Source organism: Ctenopharyngodon idella, chromosome 6 (genome assembly GCF_019924925.1).
Source record: "Ctenopharyngodon idella isolate HZGC_01 chromosome 6, HZGC01, whole genome shotgun sequence".
Classification (NCBI taxonomy): domain Eukaryota; kingdom Metazoa; phylum Chordata; class Actinopteri; order Cypriniformes; family Xenocyprididae; genus Ctenopharyngodon; species Ctenopharyngodon idella.
Genome location: NC_067225.1, coordinates 12030194 through 12046469, shown reverse-complemented (window position 1 = coordinate 12046469; position 16276 = coordinate 12030194). Strand labels below are relative to the sequence as shown.

Below are 16276 nucleotides of genomic sequence, written 5' to 3'. Positions count from 1 at the left end.
TGAGGAAGACCCCTTTGTTTCTTAAAGAAAACCTTTATTAGCTCACGCCATTTGACACAATCCATGTCATGGATTCAGGTAGTTAACTATTTGTGATTTATTCACTGCTTACAAAAATATTATTTTGTAATACATTATTAGTTTTCAGTGGCAATCAACTGAGAAAGATGACTTTGCACACGTAATGGTGTACAGTAGTTACAGCAGGGACTAAAAGTTGAAGCTAACCAGACAAACCCTGACCCCTTGCTCTTAAAGGCACAATACAGACAAGTATACATGTGACTACACTCTGTGACACAAATGTGACACTCCTCCTCCACTCCCCTGAAACATACCAGACACTTTGTAACCAACCACCACCATTGTTTTTGTGTGTACTATGAAGACAAGACATTAAATGAATGTTGACTGATTCATTTGTTAAAGATAGCATGGGCTATCACATGATATGATTACCGAACAATTGTGAATAATATTAAAAAGAACATAATATAAGCAGCAATTAAGGGGTCAAGCACAACAGAAGCAAACAAGGACACAGCAGACCAACAATGTCATAATGGACTATGATAGCAACTGAAACAAAGACACGGCATGTCAATTTTGAAGTCATTCAGACCAACAGTACTGTAGTTGGAGCCAATTTCATGTTTGGTTCAATTATAGCGCCACCGAGTGGCACAGTCCCACCGCTTTTTTGTGTGTGGCCTTAGAGTGCCCCCATACATAAGCATGTCAAATTTGGTGAAAATATCGCATTTCGTTTAGGAGTTACAAACATTTATATGTATGAACACATAAAAAATTACCCATACCTGACTTTGATTGCATTTTTTTGCTACATAGTATAAAATCTTTAACATTTGGCCATTAGCATATAGCCAATGACCTATGTTTTCGATTTTTCTACGGTGGTTTCATCTTGATCAGACTAACGGTTTCGAAGATATTTGCAAATGTTGTTTAAAACACAACGTTGCACTAACCATAAGGTGAAACCTAGCATGTGTGGTATCGCAAGAATTCAGGAATCTACCATGAAAATAAGTCAATCACATCCAAAGTTATAAGCATGTAAATATTTTTTTCACCACTAGGTGGCGCTGGACCGAAACTTCTCAGTCTTCTTTAGGGCATCGTGCCAATGACCCATACCGATTTTCGTAATGATACATTCATGTGTTTGTTAAATACAGCATTTTGCGGAAAAAAAAAAAATCAAAATGGCCGACACCCAAAATGGCTGACATTGGAAAATTGGATATCATTTGACTCATCATGACATCACCAATCTAATGAGACTTTCAAGGTTTTTCGACAAACTGTTCAGAAGTAGCCATTTTTAGTATCTCCAGACCAGTAGGTGGCGCTGCACTGGTGACTGCTCAGGTCATGCTTGTGATGATATGGACAAAGTTTGTTCTGAATACGATAAAGCGTTGAGGAGATAGAGCCTTATGTCTATTTTTGCAAGCACTACTTGAAATTCGTTTGCATGTTTTTCGAAATCAACTTGAATTCCACAATTATTTGTCAGCATGGTCTGAAGATGATCTGGTTAAATTTTCATGAAAATCGGAACAACGGCCTGGGAGGAGTTCGAAAAAGTATGTTTTTCCGGAAAATTCAAAATGGCGGAAACATTTTCATGACGAAAAATGATTTCATAGGGTGCAATCGAATCGAAAAGAATTTTGTTTCTAACCCTTATGGCTCAAAAGTTATTAGCATATGAGCACATGAGTGAAACTTGGAAACTTGGACTGGTGGTGGCGCTAGAGGCATTGATTTAGAGACTGTGGTCGGTGTGGTTAATGTTGGGACTGTCCTCTATCAGTGTGCCAAATTTTCATAACTTTCCTGCAAGCGGTTCTATGGGCTGCCATAGACTTCCAAGCAGAAGAAGAAGAAGAGGAAGAAGAACGACAGTGGATACAATAGATGCCTACACACCCTCAGTGCTTGGCCCCTAATAATCCATACAATTATAGTCTACAATATCACGTTTCATACATTTTACAGACTGCAAATCCGGAAAAATAAACTGCAATAATTTAATGCTTGGCCAACTGCATTTATAGTAGGTTTACCCCACCTGCTGGCACAGTGTGGAAAGACATATTTCCATGATGATGCATATTCTATTATATTGACCATAAGAACCAAAATAAATCCATGCATAAGCCACACCATCTTGTAAGTACACTGGTCTAAACCTAAACGCGACTATCAAAATGAAGGTGTTTGCCATGAAAAAGACTATCTACTTTTAAGTTGGTGGCTCAGCTAATATTACCTCAAAAACAGCATTGCTTCTGTTAACAGAACTTACAAAAGTACTAAAGTCTTCATTTTTTTCTTATACATTCTGGTGGTGTATGTGAAGAGGCAACTGCCTGAACTGATCTTCTCTATTTCAGAATCGTTCTGCCACAATACTGACAAAACACCAGAGATATTCGCACGGCCAAGGTTAAGCGTTTGATAATGTAACATCTTGTTTGTTCTTTTCAATCCCACATGGGAAAGAAGGTGTCAGTGTCCAAACTCTCAGAGAAAATCTTACAAAGAACAATGAGAAATAAGATATAATGATTTTTGATAATAGACAAAAATGGAATTCTCAAAAAAATAATTTCAGCCAATATAGAGCCACAAAATAATATATGTTTCAAATCTAAAACCCTTGTGAGCGCTTGTGAGTTAAAGACATAGTTCAGCCCCCAAAAAATCTGAAATGATTTACTCACGCTCATGTTGGTCTAAACATGCATGACTTTATTTCTTCTGTGAAACATAAAATAAGATTTTTTAAGGTGTCTCTCCAAGAGCAGGATTGGACACCTCTACTTTCAGACCATAAAAAAACTCATTTCAAAAATTCTTATGTTATACTGTGTCAATTTTCTCCAAGGACAAGGGAACCGGGACAGAAACCGTAATCTCAGAAGCTGTTTTATCATGTCCAGACTGTGATAGCATGAACCCAAACAAAGCTTGCCATTTGCTGAAGTGTAAAAAAAAAAACTATTAGACTTCTTCTACAACAGATCTGCAAGAGAGAAGACACTAAACCTGAGCTTGATTCCAACATCTTTTTTTTACCTGAAATAGTTCAATCAAAGTTTTCAGTCTGCGTTTAACCTCTGTTGAGTTTCGAGGATGTTGACATGGACCAGCGGTTTGTCTTCGTGTGCTTGTGTCCTGATGCTGTGGGCTTTGTTTTCACCTCCACTGGTCCAGGCCTGTCAAGACGATGAATTACCGCGTGACATGGTGCTTGGCTGGCTGAAAAGACGGATCCTGGAAGGTTTGGGGATGGATGAGCCTCCTCTGCCGGTGCTGAAGCTGCCAACGAGGCCGGCGGTGGACAGAGTCGTCCAGCATGCGGCTTCACGAATGAAGAGGGAGACACGAGTGGAAAGAAGACGCCATCAGGAGTCCTCACAGGTGATTCTGTTTCCAGGCTCAGGTAAGCTTGTTTAATTCTTCAGTAGCTTTCTTAGGGAAATATTAACAGCTTCAATACTTGTAAACATTTTTTAGAACAGTCAGTCAAATCATCGTGTGGTGTGAAGCAACACAGACATGCAGGAAATAAATAAAATTAAAAAAGAATAATAAAAAGAAAGGACCCCTGCAGATCCTCATGGGTGTGTGTCAAGGTCAAAGTCTCTAAAAGAAATGTGCATAAGTGCGACTTCCAAAAAACCTAATGATATTTATGAATTAACTTCATTTTTTAACTTTAGTTACAGCACTTTACATTTTTAGAGTCATTAAATTTAAATGACTCTAAAAATGACTCTTGTTAAAAATGGTATAAAAACTTTTCAAAACCATACGAAACCAACATGAATTGAAAACTTACATTTCTAAGAACTTAAACTAGATGTTTAAAAGATTTCTTCTTTTCTTTATCTTGGACACATTGATCCACCTAAAGCTGAAATCATTAACCCTCATATTCTCTTTATAACATTAATTTGATGTTTCCCTCAACACACACACACACACACACACACACACACACACACACACACACACACACACACACACACACACACTCTCATGGTCTTCGAAGTCTGAACGGACCCCACATTGAAAATGAATGGGAAAGGTGAAAATTTAAGAGTTTTTTATTTTTCATTTTTTAATAAAATCATTTCTGTGCTGAAATCTGAAAATTTCAGAAATGAAGATCTGGTACTAGAGCACAAATGCAATTTAGAACATATATGCTCACACACACACACACACACACACACACACACACACACACACACACACACACACACACACACACACACACACACTCACTCTTCTGTTCATTTGTGCTTATTGCTATTGGTTGTATTTACATATATATATATATATATATATATATATTTTTTTTTTTTTTTTTTTACTTTTGGTTTATTGAAATAAACATATTTTGTGAATATAATCTGAGTTTTAAGTTGTTTATTAGTGTCATTTTAATTATATTTTTGCAAATTTATATGGCATTATTGCAAAGACACACACTCCAGAATTCCCCAAACAGCAAAAACAAATTCTAAAATTTCACAAAAATGGTTATTTGAATGTATCTTGTTGTTTAAATATATATTTTCACAAAATACATCAAAATCTTATGATCAGTTGGCCACATCCAGAAAAATGAATGGATCTCTATGGCCCTCTGCTGGATATATATTGGCATATATATATATATATACACTTTTTTAAACTGTTGTTATATATATATATATATATATATATATATATATATATATATATATATATTCTAACCAACAGATGGCAGAATTCTGCCTCCAACATCTAGATCAATATCCAGAAACAATTTATATTTAATTTAGATCTTCATTAAAGTATTTTTTCCAGAAAAAAAATTAATATTTCATATGCACGCTAATGGTGTAGTTGAGTAATTTTGCAGTAAATAGATAAAAAAAAAAAAAAAAAAGAAAAAAAAAGTGCCATATATCCTCCAAAACACTGCATAAATGTATAGTTGAGAAGCAAATGACATATCATTTGTATTAAAAAAAATAAATAAATAAATAAATAAAAATTATAGTGTAAATGTGTGGGGTCTGAACACAATAAGTGTAGGGGGGAATGAAAATAATATAAGGGTTAAATCATATTTTAAAGCAACAAAGTTATCTTGCCATGTTGACATCATTTCATGAGCTTTCTTATTAACTTTCAGAGTCTACATGCAAGGATATGCCTGATCACTCCTCTGATGCTGCATCCCGTCACTTTACTTACTACTTCCAGCCCTCTCTGGACAGCCAGGACTCCGTCATCACGTCTGCCCACTTCTGGTTCTATGCTGGAGAGGCCATCGCTTCCAGCAACATCTCGGCACCCCTGTTCATTCTCACTCCTCACCAGGAGCTGCTCCAGGCATCTGACAGTCCAGTCAAACGCTGTCCTGACGGCTGGACCACCTATAAGTTGGATGTCCATCTCCACACTGCCATGGCTGATGGCCCTTTCATGCTGCAGGTCCGTTGCCCGTCCTGCAGCTGCTACGATTCAGAAGATAAAACACCCTTTCTGCACCTCCACACCCGCTCAAGTGGCCCTGACCGCTCCCGCAGGGCACCCAAAATCCCTTGGTCACCCGCTGCTATCGAAAAGCTCATGAGACCTGCTTCTGAGGACGCAGACTGCAAGAGAAAACAGATAGAAATCTCCTTCGAGGACCTTGGCTGGGACAACTGGATTGTTCATCCGAAAGCTTTCACATTTTACTACTGCCATGGAAACTGCTCCAGCGCCGAGCGCACGACCACCCTACTGGGGATCAACCAGTGCTGCGCCCCTGTCCCAGAGAGCATGAAGTCACTGCGCTTCACCACCACCTCAGACGGGGGATACTCGTTCAAGTACGAGACCCTGCCTAACATCATTCCTGAAGAGTGCAACTGCATCTGACACTTCAGGTTATCTGTGAGGGCTCTTAAATGATCAAAGAAAATACTGTGTGGATCAAGAAGATACTTTAGATAGATTGATAACCTCTACTAACTTTAACTTTATCAAATGTGACCCTGCAATAACATGAAAACTCTGTTGATACAAAAATATTAGTTTAAGTAAAAACTTGCTTAATAACTTTTACAGATCATATACAGCATTCAATTTTTACCTTTTAATTTCTTTATGCAAATAAAGCAGTTTGTACTAAATTAAACAGACATTTGCAGAGAAAAGCATCTTAACCTTTGATATGTTTAAATGCACTTTACCTATTTCAATAAAGAATAAATGTTTAAAAAAAGAGATGTGTCATTATGATATAGTTCTTTTTATTTATTTTTACCTCAACAATTATCTGAATGAGCTACAGCTGAAGTAAGAAGAAAGAAACCTGTAATTCTTGTTACTGGGTAATTTTGTTTTATTAAAATGAATTAAATAATTAAAAGATTAAAAGGGAACAAGAACAGTGAAAGTTCCAGATCTATTGTAGTTATTAAGTAAACAATTTAAACTATTTGCAAATAAGATGTTTTTAAAAATATATTTACTCTTACTTGTGTCTTAATATGTCAAAAATGCAAAACATTTCTTGTCTCGACACATTCGGTTATGAATTATATTAATCAAATAACATACTTTAAAAAAAATGCTGGGTTAAAAACAACCCAAGTTGGGTTGAAAATGGACAAACCCAGCGGTTGGGTTAAATGTGGGTAGTTTTATTTAACTCAAAGATTACTGTATTGCTTTCTTAAAATGAACCCAAAATATTTTGGAAATTAACATTTATTAATATATTTAATGAACAAACAATTATTAATACATTTAATGAATAATAATTAAACAATAAACATTTATTAAATTGCTTAATAATAAATTTTCACCTTTTGATTATTATTGTTTCCTCTAGTAATTATGTGTCTGATTATTAATTTCCAACCATTTTGGGTTCATTTTAAGCAAGACATATAGCCATTTTTAAATAATAGTTGAGTTAAATAAAACTACCCATCAGGTTGATTAAACATTTAACCCAACCAATGGGTTTGACCATTTTCAACCCAACTTGGGTTGTTTTTAACCCAGCATTTTTTAGAGTGAATCATATTAAGCAAATAATAGCTTGTTTTCAATTAAAAATGGCGGAATTTCATAAAAACATTGAATAGTTTGCATCACTGGATATTACTGTCGGTCGCTGAATATTTCAATCATAAAACAGTCGTCAAATATTAAATGTTTAGCTACTTACTCTCCACATACTCTTTCACTGCTAAAACAAATTAAGCACTCGTCTTCTGTGAACAGTAAGCCCCGCCTTCTTTGATTTGATTGGCCAGCTCACTCATTCTGACAGTGATGAGCGCTGAGCCAGACCGGCCTAAAAATAAAACTTTTAAAATAACTTTTTGTAATCCTAACAAATTTGGGGGTACAATTTGGCAATTTCTAATTATTGTCAATGTCTGTGGTGGTTATGGCCCTGGCGCAGACCAATCCGTGTATGACATCAAAGTACCGTGAGAGCGATCCGAGAGCATACGGAGCCGTCTGTTATCTAATCACTCTCGCGGTACTCTGATGTCATACACCGATCGCTTCAAGTCGAACACAACTACAATGTGCAGTGTTGGGGGTCCTGCAGGACCAGGGTTGAGAAACACTGCATTAAAGCATAATGGGTTATTTAGTAGATGCTGTAAAACAAGCTACAAACTAACATAAGCATTGTTGCTCAAGGGCACAGAGAAAAGGAATCTCTCTACAAGGATTCAAACATACAGCACGACCTTTGACCTACCAGGCCAGATTGTTAGCATATGATTGTAACATTCTGATTACAATAAAAATGTCAACTGGTAGAAAACTAAAGGACATGTTTATTTTTAAAGGGGCATTAAACAGAGTTATGTGTCACAGATTTGGATTTTATGGCTATAATCTGCCAAAATGAAGGGGGGTCAATTAAATACAGAATAACGGGTATTTCTAGGCCACTGATATTTATTCATTTAGCAGATGGTAGTATGCAAAATGACTTACAATTGAAGGAAAACAGAATTTATCAAACAATAAAAATTCTTCATTTCATGTGTACACAATTTCAAACAAATTTGTCAAAATACTATCAATTTCTTAAGGTGTACAAATTTGAGTTAAAGGGACAGTTCACACAAAAATGAAAATCCTGTCATTTACTCATGTCGTTCCAAAACCTGTATGAATTTCTTTCTTCTGCTGAACACAAAATATATTTTCAAGAATATGGGCAACCAAACAGTTGATGACTTCTATAGTATGGGAAAGAAAGAAAAAATATTATGGAGAGAAGGAGAAGAAGAAATGTATACAGGTTTGAAACAACTTGAGGATGAGTAAATGACAACAGAATTTTCCTTTATGGGTGAACTATACCTTTAAATATTACTTTGATCACCAACAAAGCCAGAAATAGCGTGCATTAAGAGTCATTGCAAAATCTGAAATATATAAAAAATAAAAAGAAATAAAAAAGAAAAAAGAAAAGACAAAAAAAAGAAAAAATCCCATGAAAACCACAGATATTGTATATTACATACTAAACGTAAAGCAACACCATGTTGCATACTTACACCACAAATTTAAATTCCTATAATAATACAGAGCATGAAACCTTTTAATAAACAATTCAAGCATTTTCCAGGTTCTTAGTAGTTTTGAAATCTGGTCAAATGCACATGTATTGCAATAATTTTATTCATAAGTTCTAAACACAATGTCAGCGCTGTGTGAAAAGCACCTTTCCTTATGACATTTACATACAGGACAATATTCCAAAAATATCAGACCACACAGGCAGACTTTACTGGACATAACATAAAACACAAATGCTTCGGGCTTTGTAGACAAGGATGGATCTTTCTTTCATTGTAATGATCTGAACTGGAAGACATGTCTGATTCTGGCTTCAATTCGCTAAAACAGACAATAATTAACAATAATGAAAATATCATCAACAACACAGTAAGGAAATGTGTCTTTCTTCTTGAGCTGTTGTTACAAAACAATGTGAGCAGATATAATTTCTTGGGAGATAATGGTCCAGTAGTGTGGGTTTTAAGAACGGGTGATTTTCCTTGTCATTACATATGGCAGCTATGGTTTTAATACTGTAAATAACACTTTTTCTGATATACAAATAGAGGAGCGCACACAAAACGTTGTCAATAACTGCTCTCCATTATTTGCATCTCATCCTTGAGTTAGTCCATTCGATGAGGAGTCAGAAGATCAGGAAAAACACAAAATCTTGTCAACGACTGCCCTCCTAAATGTGCATCTCAGCCTGGAGTCGGGTTGTTTTTGATGGAGAGCAGCTGAATAGGAGAACGTGCTTCAAGCATGAGCTTCTTTAAAAACAGAAAAAGAAAAATACATATTTTATTAAATATTCATCAATTATCAAAAAACAAAGAGTGCAACAAGGTACAAAAGAAAGTCACATTAAAAGATGGCAATTTCTGATGATAAAAATATATAATAAACAGCCCTTTCTAATCTTTAACACACTTCAGTTGACTTCAATAGCATGGAGTAGCTCAGACATGGGCAATATATTCCATAGACTCTCTAGAGACAAAATACAGAAATCAGCTGAAAAAGACTGCTGATGTTATCGGATTTTCATGTGTGACTCAACTCAGTCAACACGCCCCGAGGTAAAATGTTCAGTGACTGTATTTAATTTTAAGTACAATCATAACATAACGTACAGTACAGACATTATCTTAATTTTATAATGTCCTTAAAGGGTTAGTTCACCCAAAAATGAAAATTCTGTCATTAATTACTCACCCTCATGATGTTACACACCTGTCAGACTTTTGTTCATCTTCAGAACACAAATTAAGATATTTTTAATGAAATCTGAGATTTCTGTCCAGTTACGCAACTACCACTTTCACGCTACAAAAAGTTCATAAAGAGATATGAATTAAGCAGTTTAGTACAAATTTTCTGAAGAGACACGATCACTTTATATGATGAACAGATTTCATTTAGGCTTTTATTCACATTCATCAACAAACATAAACAGAAGCTCAACCGAACCTGCTTGACGCACAAAAGCTCAAACGTGCTGCGTAACACGAGAACGAACCTCATTGGTTCTTGCTGAAGCTCAAACGTGCTGCGTAACATGAGAATCAACCTCATTGGTTCTTGCTGAAGCACAAACGTGCTGCATAACACGAGAACGAACCTCATTGGTTCTTGCTGAAGCTCAAACGTGCTGCGTAACAACGTGAACAAACCTCATTGGTTCTTGCTGAAGCTCAAACGTGCTGCGTAACACGAGAATGAACCTCATTGGTTCTTGCAGAAGCTCAAACGTGCTGCGTAACACGAGAACAAACCTCATTGGTTCTTGCTGAAGCTCAAACGTGCTGCGTAACAACGTGAACGAACCTCATTGGTTCTTGCTGAAGCTCAAACGTGCTGCGTAACACGAGAATCAACCTCATTGGTTCTTGCAGAAGCTCAAACGTGCTGTGTAACACGAGAACGAACCTCATTGGTTCTTGCTGAAGCTCAAACGTGCTGCGTAACACGAGAATCAACCTCATTGGTTCTTGCAGAAGCTCAAACGTGCTGCGTAACACGAGAACGAACCTCATTGGTTCTTGGAGAAGCTCAAACGTGCTGCGTAACATGAACGAACCTCATTGGTTCTTGGAGAAGCTCAAACGTGCTGCGTAACACGAGAATCAACCTCATTGGTTCTTGCTGAAGCTCAAACGTGCTGCGTAACATGAACGAACCTCATTGGTTCTTGGAGAAGCTCAAACGTGCTGCGTAACACAAGAATGAACCTCATTGGTTCTTGCTGAAGCTCAAACGTGCTGCGTAACATGAACGAACCTCATTGGTTCTTGGAGAAGCTCAAACGTGCTGCGTAACACGAGAATCAACCTCATTGGTTCTTGCAGAAGCTCAAACGTGCTGCGTAACACAAGAATGAACCTCATTGGTTCTTGCTGAAGCTCAAACGTGCTGCGTAACACGAGAATGAACCTCATTGGTTCTTGCAGAAGCTCAAACGTGCTGCGTAACACGAGAACGAACCTCATTGGTTCTTGGAGAAGCTCAAACGTGCTGCGTAACACAAGAATGAACCTCATTGGTTCTTGCTGAAGCTCAAACGTGCTGCGTAACACAAGAATGAACCTCATTGGTTCTCGCTGAAGCTCAAACGTGCTGCGTAACACGAGAATGAACCTCATTGGTTCTTGTACGTCAAGCAAACATTCTCAAGCTTCTGTTCACCACAACTGATGTGTGAGTTGATGAATGTTTATAAGTGAATAAAAGGTTAAATTCAATCTGTTCATCATATAAAGCAATTGTGTCTCTAGCAAATTCAGACTAAACCGCTCAATTCATATGGATTAGTTTCACGATTTCTTTACAAATTTTCTGAAGCGTCAAAGAGGTAGTTGCATAGACTGTCAATGGAGGGACAGAAATCTCTCAGATTTGATTAAAAATGTTTTCATTTGTCTTCCGAAGTTGAATGAAAGTCTTAGGGGTTTGGAACGACATGAGGGCGAGTAAATTTTCACCGAGCAACGATAATTGTGACCGAACCTTAATGAGTTTACAGCATTACACACCATGGGTGATTTTCACCCGCATTGGGTAAGTTGGTGGGTGTTCATTTTAAACCCTGCTTATGCATGTGTGATGTGGAAGAATGAAGTGTAGCCCAAAACAAACCTTTCTCCTCAGCGTTGACATAGCCCTCCTGTGCTAGGTTAAGTCGGTTTTGCTCAACTGCAATGCTGTGAGAGTCGGGACCGCTTCTATGGGAAGGCCCTACTTCTTCAGCGTGGTAGGCCTGGTCCAGATGTTGCTGTGCCAATTTCAGGTGTCTCCGCAGACGGTCTATATCACGGCTAGTGTTGTCATCACCCAGTGACTCCCGTCCCGAGTCTCCCAAGAATTCAGGCTTGAGCTTGCCAGAAGAGTCCTTTTTCAGGACAGTCTGATATCCCGGTGGGGCACTGGCAAGGCGATGACAGATGGTGGATGTGGATGGCCGATGTATGGGCAACCTCCGAGTCGATCGACTGCGGACCGCATCCCTTACACCACCGATTCCCAGATGAAGGATTTCCAGCACAGTCAGCACCAGGCAGAGTATACTGACAACATACATGATGACCAGGAAGATTGTCTTTTCAGTGGGACGTGAGACAAAGCAGTCCACCGTGTGTGGGCAAGGGCTCCGAGTGCAAATGTATGATGGTGCCACTTCGAAACCATACAGAATATACTGGCCAAAAAGGAAGGCTATCTCAAAGGCAACACGAGAGACTAATTGTAACGCATAAACCTTCATAAGACCGTCTCTCTTGATGCGACGACGGCCATCATGCTTTGTATCTGAAACACTGGATGCAGCGGCAGACTTGTCTGTAGATGCAGCTTTAGTGTCCTTCTCAGATGGCTCAACCTCCTCCAAGATCATGGGAACTTCCTCACCCATGTCATCAACCTCATCATAGTCACGGCTCACTCCGCGATGAACCATAGACAGCAGTTTGCGCTTATGTGGTCGGTATTCCTCATCGGCCATTCGAGCAATTTTGTGCATGGCGAAGCCCAGGTACATAATGGATGGTGTGGTGATCATAATAATTTGAAAAACCCAGAATCGAACGTGCGACAGAGGGGCGAAAGCATCATAGCATACATTTTCACAACCAGGCTGTTGTGTGTTGCACACAAACTTGCTCTGTTCATCTTGATAGATGGTCTCACCGCCCACCACTGTCAGGACAATTCGGAAGATGATGAGGAGCGTGAGCCAGATCTTTCCCACAAAAGTGGAATGGTTGGAGATCTCGTCAAGCAAGCGTGTCAAGAAGCTCCAACTCATGTTGGCACCAACACAAGAGACCTGTCAGATCTGGACAAGATAGAAAGAGGTAGTGGGATCATAGAGGCATTTTAAATTGGGACACACAACCATTACAGTAAAACTTACAGTAAATGGCCTCAGTTGTGGCTAACAGACATATCACAAACATGTTTTGCAGGTGACATGAAAAAAAAAAAAAAAAAGAGTCCAGCACAATATGGTGAACATGTTTGAGTAAAATGAGAATTAATGCAGTAATGCATGATATTAATTCCATTTGTTTAACACAGTAACACATTATATTATTATTGGACTAGTGTTGTCAAAAGTACCGACTTCAGTAGCAAATTTTAAAAATGTGACAATACCAGCATTTCCCCGTAGCATTTTCTTAAACACCTCCGATTGGCCTTTGTGTTCACGTGTTCAACATACATGTCTGTGATTGGCTACAATGATCAATGCATGGGAGCGTTTGAAAGCGCACAGAAGTGTCTGAAAGCACTTGTCCGCTGATAGACACCTGCTTTCAAACGCTCCTGTGTGTATCTGTGCAAGCGCTCGGTGAAGAGCGACATATGTCTATTTACAACATGTCATTGAAGCGCTGATCATTGTAGCCAATCACAGATATATCTGTTGAGCACATGAACACAACGGCCAATCAGAGGTGTTTAAGAATCCACTCAACAGTGCTCAGAATGCTAGGGGGAAATTCTGGTGTCGTCACATTTTTAAAATTTAAGTACCGACTTGGTACCGAAGTCAGTAGTTTTGACAACACTATATGTGTTGATGAAATACCAGCCACAGCACTGGCAGGTGTCAGTGTTCAATACATGTGTATACACACACACACACACACACACACACACACACACACACAGACAGTATACATATCCTTGTGAGGACATTCATTCATATAATGTAATCTATAGCCTAACCTTAACCATCACAACTAAGTGCCTAATCCTATTCCTACCCACCTTACCCTAACTTTAACCTATTAACCTTAACCCCAAACCCAAGTCTTAACCCTCAAACAGCCAGTTAACAGGGTGTTAATTTATATATATATATATATATATATATATATATATATATATATATATATATATATATATATATATATATATAAAACACTGTTTGTATTCAGATAAGTTTTGAAAATGTAATGGCTTTTAAAAATGTCGTGTGGTATAACCAAGTAAAAAAGTAGTTGCACCACATATTTTACAACCTTAACTATCCTTGCCTTGTCAAATATCCGTATGTTTACCAAATAACATTTACTAAATAACATGATTTTCTTTTCAAGAACATCATTCTTTTTAAAAAAAATTCATTAAAATATCAAGACAGTCGCATCACCCGGACTTTTTTTTTTTTTTTTTTACATGCCAGTGGAAGTCCATAATGAGTGAGAAAGACTGTTATATTACTTAACTACTGCATGTCTGCATTAAATTTACTTTTTGCATTTTCCATGCATTTTGGAGTTATATATAAAGATGTAGATTCTTATAAATTTAGAAGTTTATCTGAGTGAAACAAGTGTGCAGTGCACATATATTAATACGAACGTCATTCCTAAAAAAGACATTTGTGCATACTTTATTTTCTTTCTATAAAAAGGATTAGAATACACTGGCCAGAAAAAAAAAGAAAAAAAAAAACTGACTGAATAAATATTTCAGTGAAATGTACATACAATTTTATTTGACTTAATTTTATTAACTGCCAACAGATGGCAATACAGGAACAGACTGAATAACTCGTGAACCTTCTCAACAGATTTGATGTACATAAACCAAGTTTCACTGCATTACAAGTGAGCCACAGGTTAAGATGTTTCATATGATAGTAACTGAATATAAAATATTGCCAAAATAAATTGCTAAAAAAAAAACAGGACATGAAAACTACATACAACATTATTAGTGTTATCATTAGTTTTTTAAACACGAGAACATAATTCATTTCATGTTTGTCACATCATGTAATGGAAATGTACTGAGTAGCTTCTCTTTACAACTGCCTGCCAACATCAGCAACCTCACCCCTCGGCAGCAGCTTCAAAGATAAGGACAAGTCATTACAGGTCAGGATCTGACATGAAGAACCAAGACTGAGGTTCTGTGGTCAAGAGAAGAAGGTATGTAGTCTGCTCAGACAACTCCCATTTTAACTCCACTATTTAAACAGCCATTGAGTGTTGCTGGTGTAGCGCTGTGTTAGCATAATACAGTGATTTCAGGATTTGATTGATATCAAATAACAGATCCATGCTGAAGAGATGTGTAGGCTTGTGGCACAGACACATGAAATCCACAGCGGCACCACAGCACCTTCACTGCTGGAGCACTCTCATCGCTCTTCATCCCACTGTCTTTTCAAAAAAAGCTATCATAACATCCCCAAAAAATGTAGACTTTCATCTCAGATGAGGAATGATCATTGATTGGTGTCTGACTATTCTAGCTTCAGGTAAAAGGTGTGTTTTAACAAGACCTTTAGAGTAATGACAGTACAAAAAAGGTGAATTAGTAAACACATGTGCAAGAGTATTGAACAAACTTCCAAAATGTATTCAAAAAGAGTGACAAGTAATATCCTAATGCACACGGTGACTTTAAACTTTCTAAAAGAGGCTTAAAGGATAACATGTGTACGTATATGCAATTATATTCCTAGACAGACCAGGTGTACATAAAAAAAAAAAAAAAAAAAAAAAAAAAATAGTAATAATAATAAATTCAGGAACCGCGTATAACAGACCTGAGATGATCAAACTTTCTTTTAAGTTTTAAACGCGACAACTTTATATCCATGAACTGAAATCTGAATTCTCAAAAGTCACATGTCGCCCTGGTAAATGCAGCTCCATTAAACTCTAAACAAGGTAAGAAACAACAGAAACATCCACATACCTTCGTCTAACAAGTGATCAGTAGACTATCCTGTCCTCAGCTGTCGGACAAGGCTTGTGTTTGACCAAAACTCCGGCACAGCGTGTCACTCACTTCTCTCAATTAACTTACTCCCACTTTTTCTCGTCAACTTAAACGCTGTTTGGAACCCAGACCACGTGAGCATCCATCCTCCTCTACACCCACACATCATGTCTTTTAAACCTGAAACCTGAGCTCAAAACTCCCTCCAGTCTCCACTGTAAATATTATATATAGTAAAATAGTAAAATGTAGTATTTAAAAATTAATTGGCTCTCTTTCAGTTCTTGAGGAAAATGACCTGAATTGGCCACGTGGAAGTTGCATTGAAAGGAAGGGGAATTTATTAACTTGCCATAGCATACAAAAATTCAACAAAGGTAATAAAGTGTTCCCACTATAAAATAAAGTTATTAAAATA

The 16276-nt window shown here is 37.4% G+C and overlaps 2 protein-coding genes across 2 annotated transcripts; one reads left to right on the top strand and one right to left on the bottom strand.

Moving 5' to 3' along the window:
* Positions 1-2960: 2960 nt before the first annotated feature.
* inha (inhibin subunit alpha) lies at positions 2961-6293 on the top strand. The gene is made up of 2 exons (XM_051897287.1): positions 2961-3475; positions 5222-6293. Exons 1-2 carry the CDS (start codon positions 3166-3168, stop codon positions 5953-5955), a joined length of 1044 nt encoding a protein of 347 aa, XP_051753247.1. The 5' UTR covers positions 2961-3165; the 3' UTR covers positions 5956-6293.
* Positions 6294-7989: 1696 nt separating this feature from the next.
* LOC127514746 (gap junction gamma-1 protein-like) lies at positions 7990-15990 on the bottom strand. The gene is made up of 3 exons (XM_051897893.1): positions 15835-15990; positions 11758-12952; positions 7990-9392 (listed from the first exon to the last, which is right to left on the bottom strand). Exons 2-3 carry the CDS (start codon positions 12920-12922, stop codon positions 9379-9381), a joined length of 1179 nt encoding a protein of 392 aa, XP_051753853.1. The 5' UTR covers positions 12923-12952; positions 15835-15990; the 3' UTR covers positions 7990-9378.
* Positions 15991-16276: the final 286 nt, after the last annotated feature.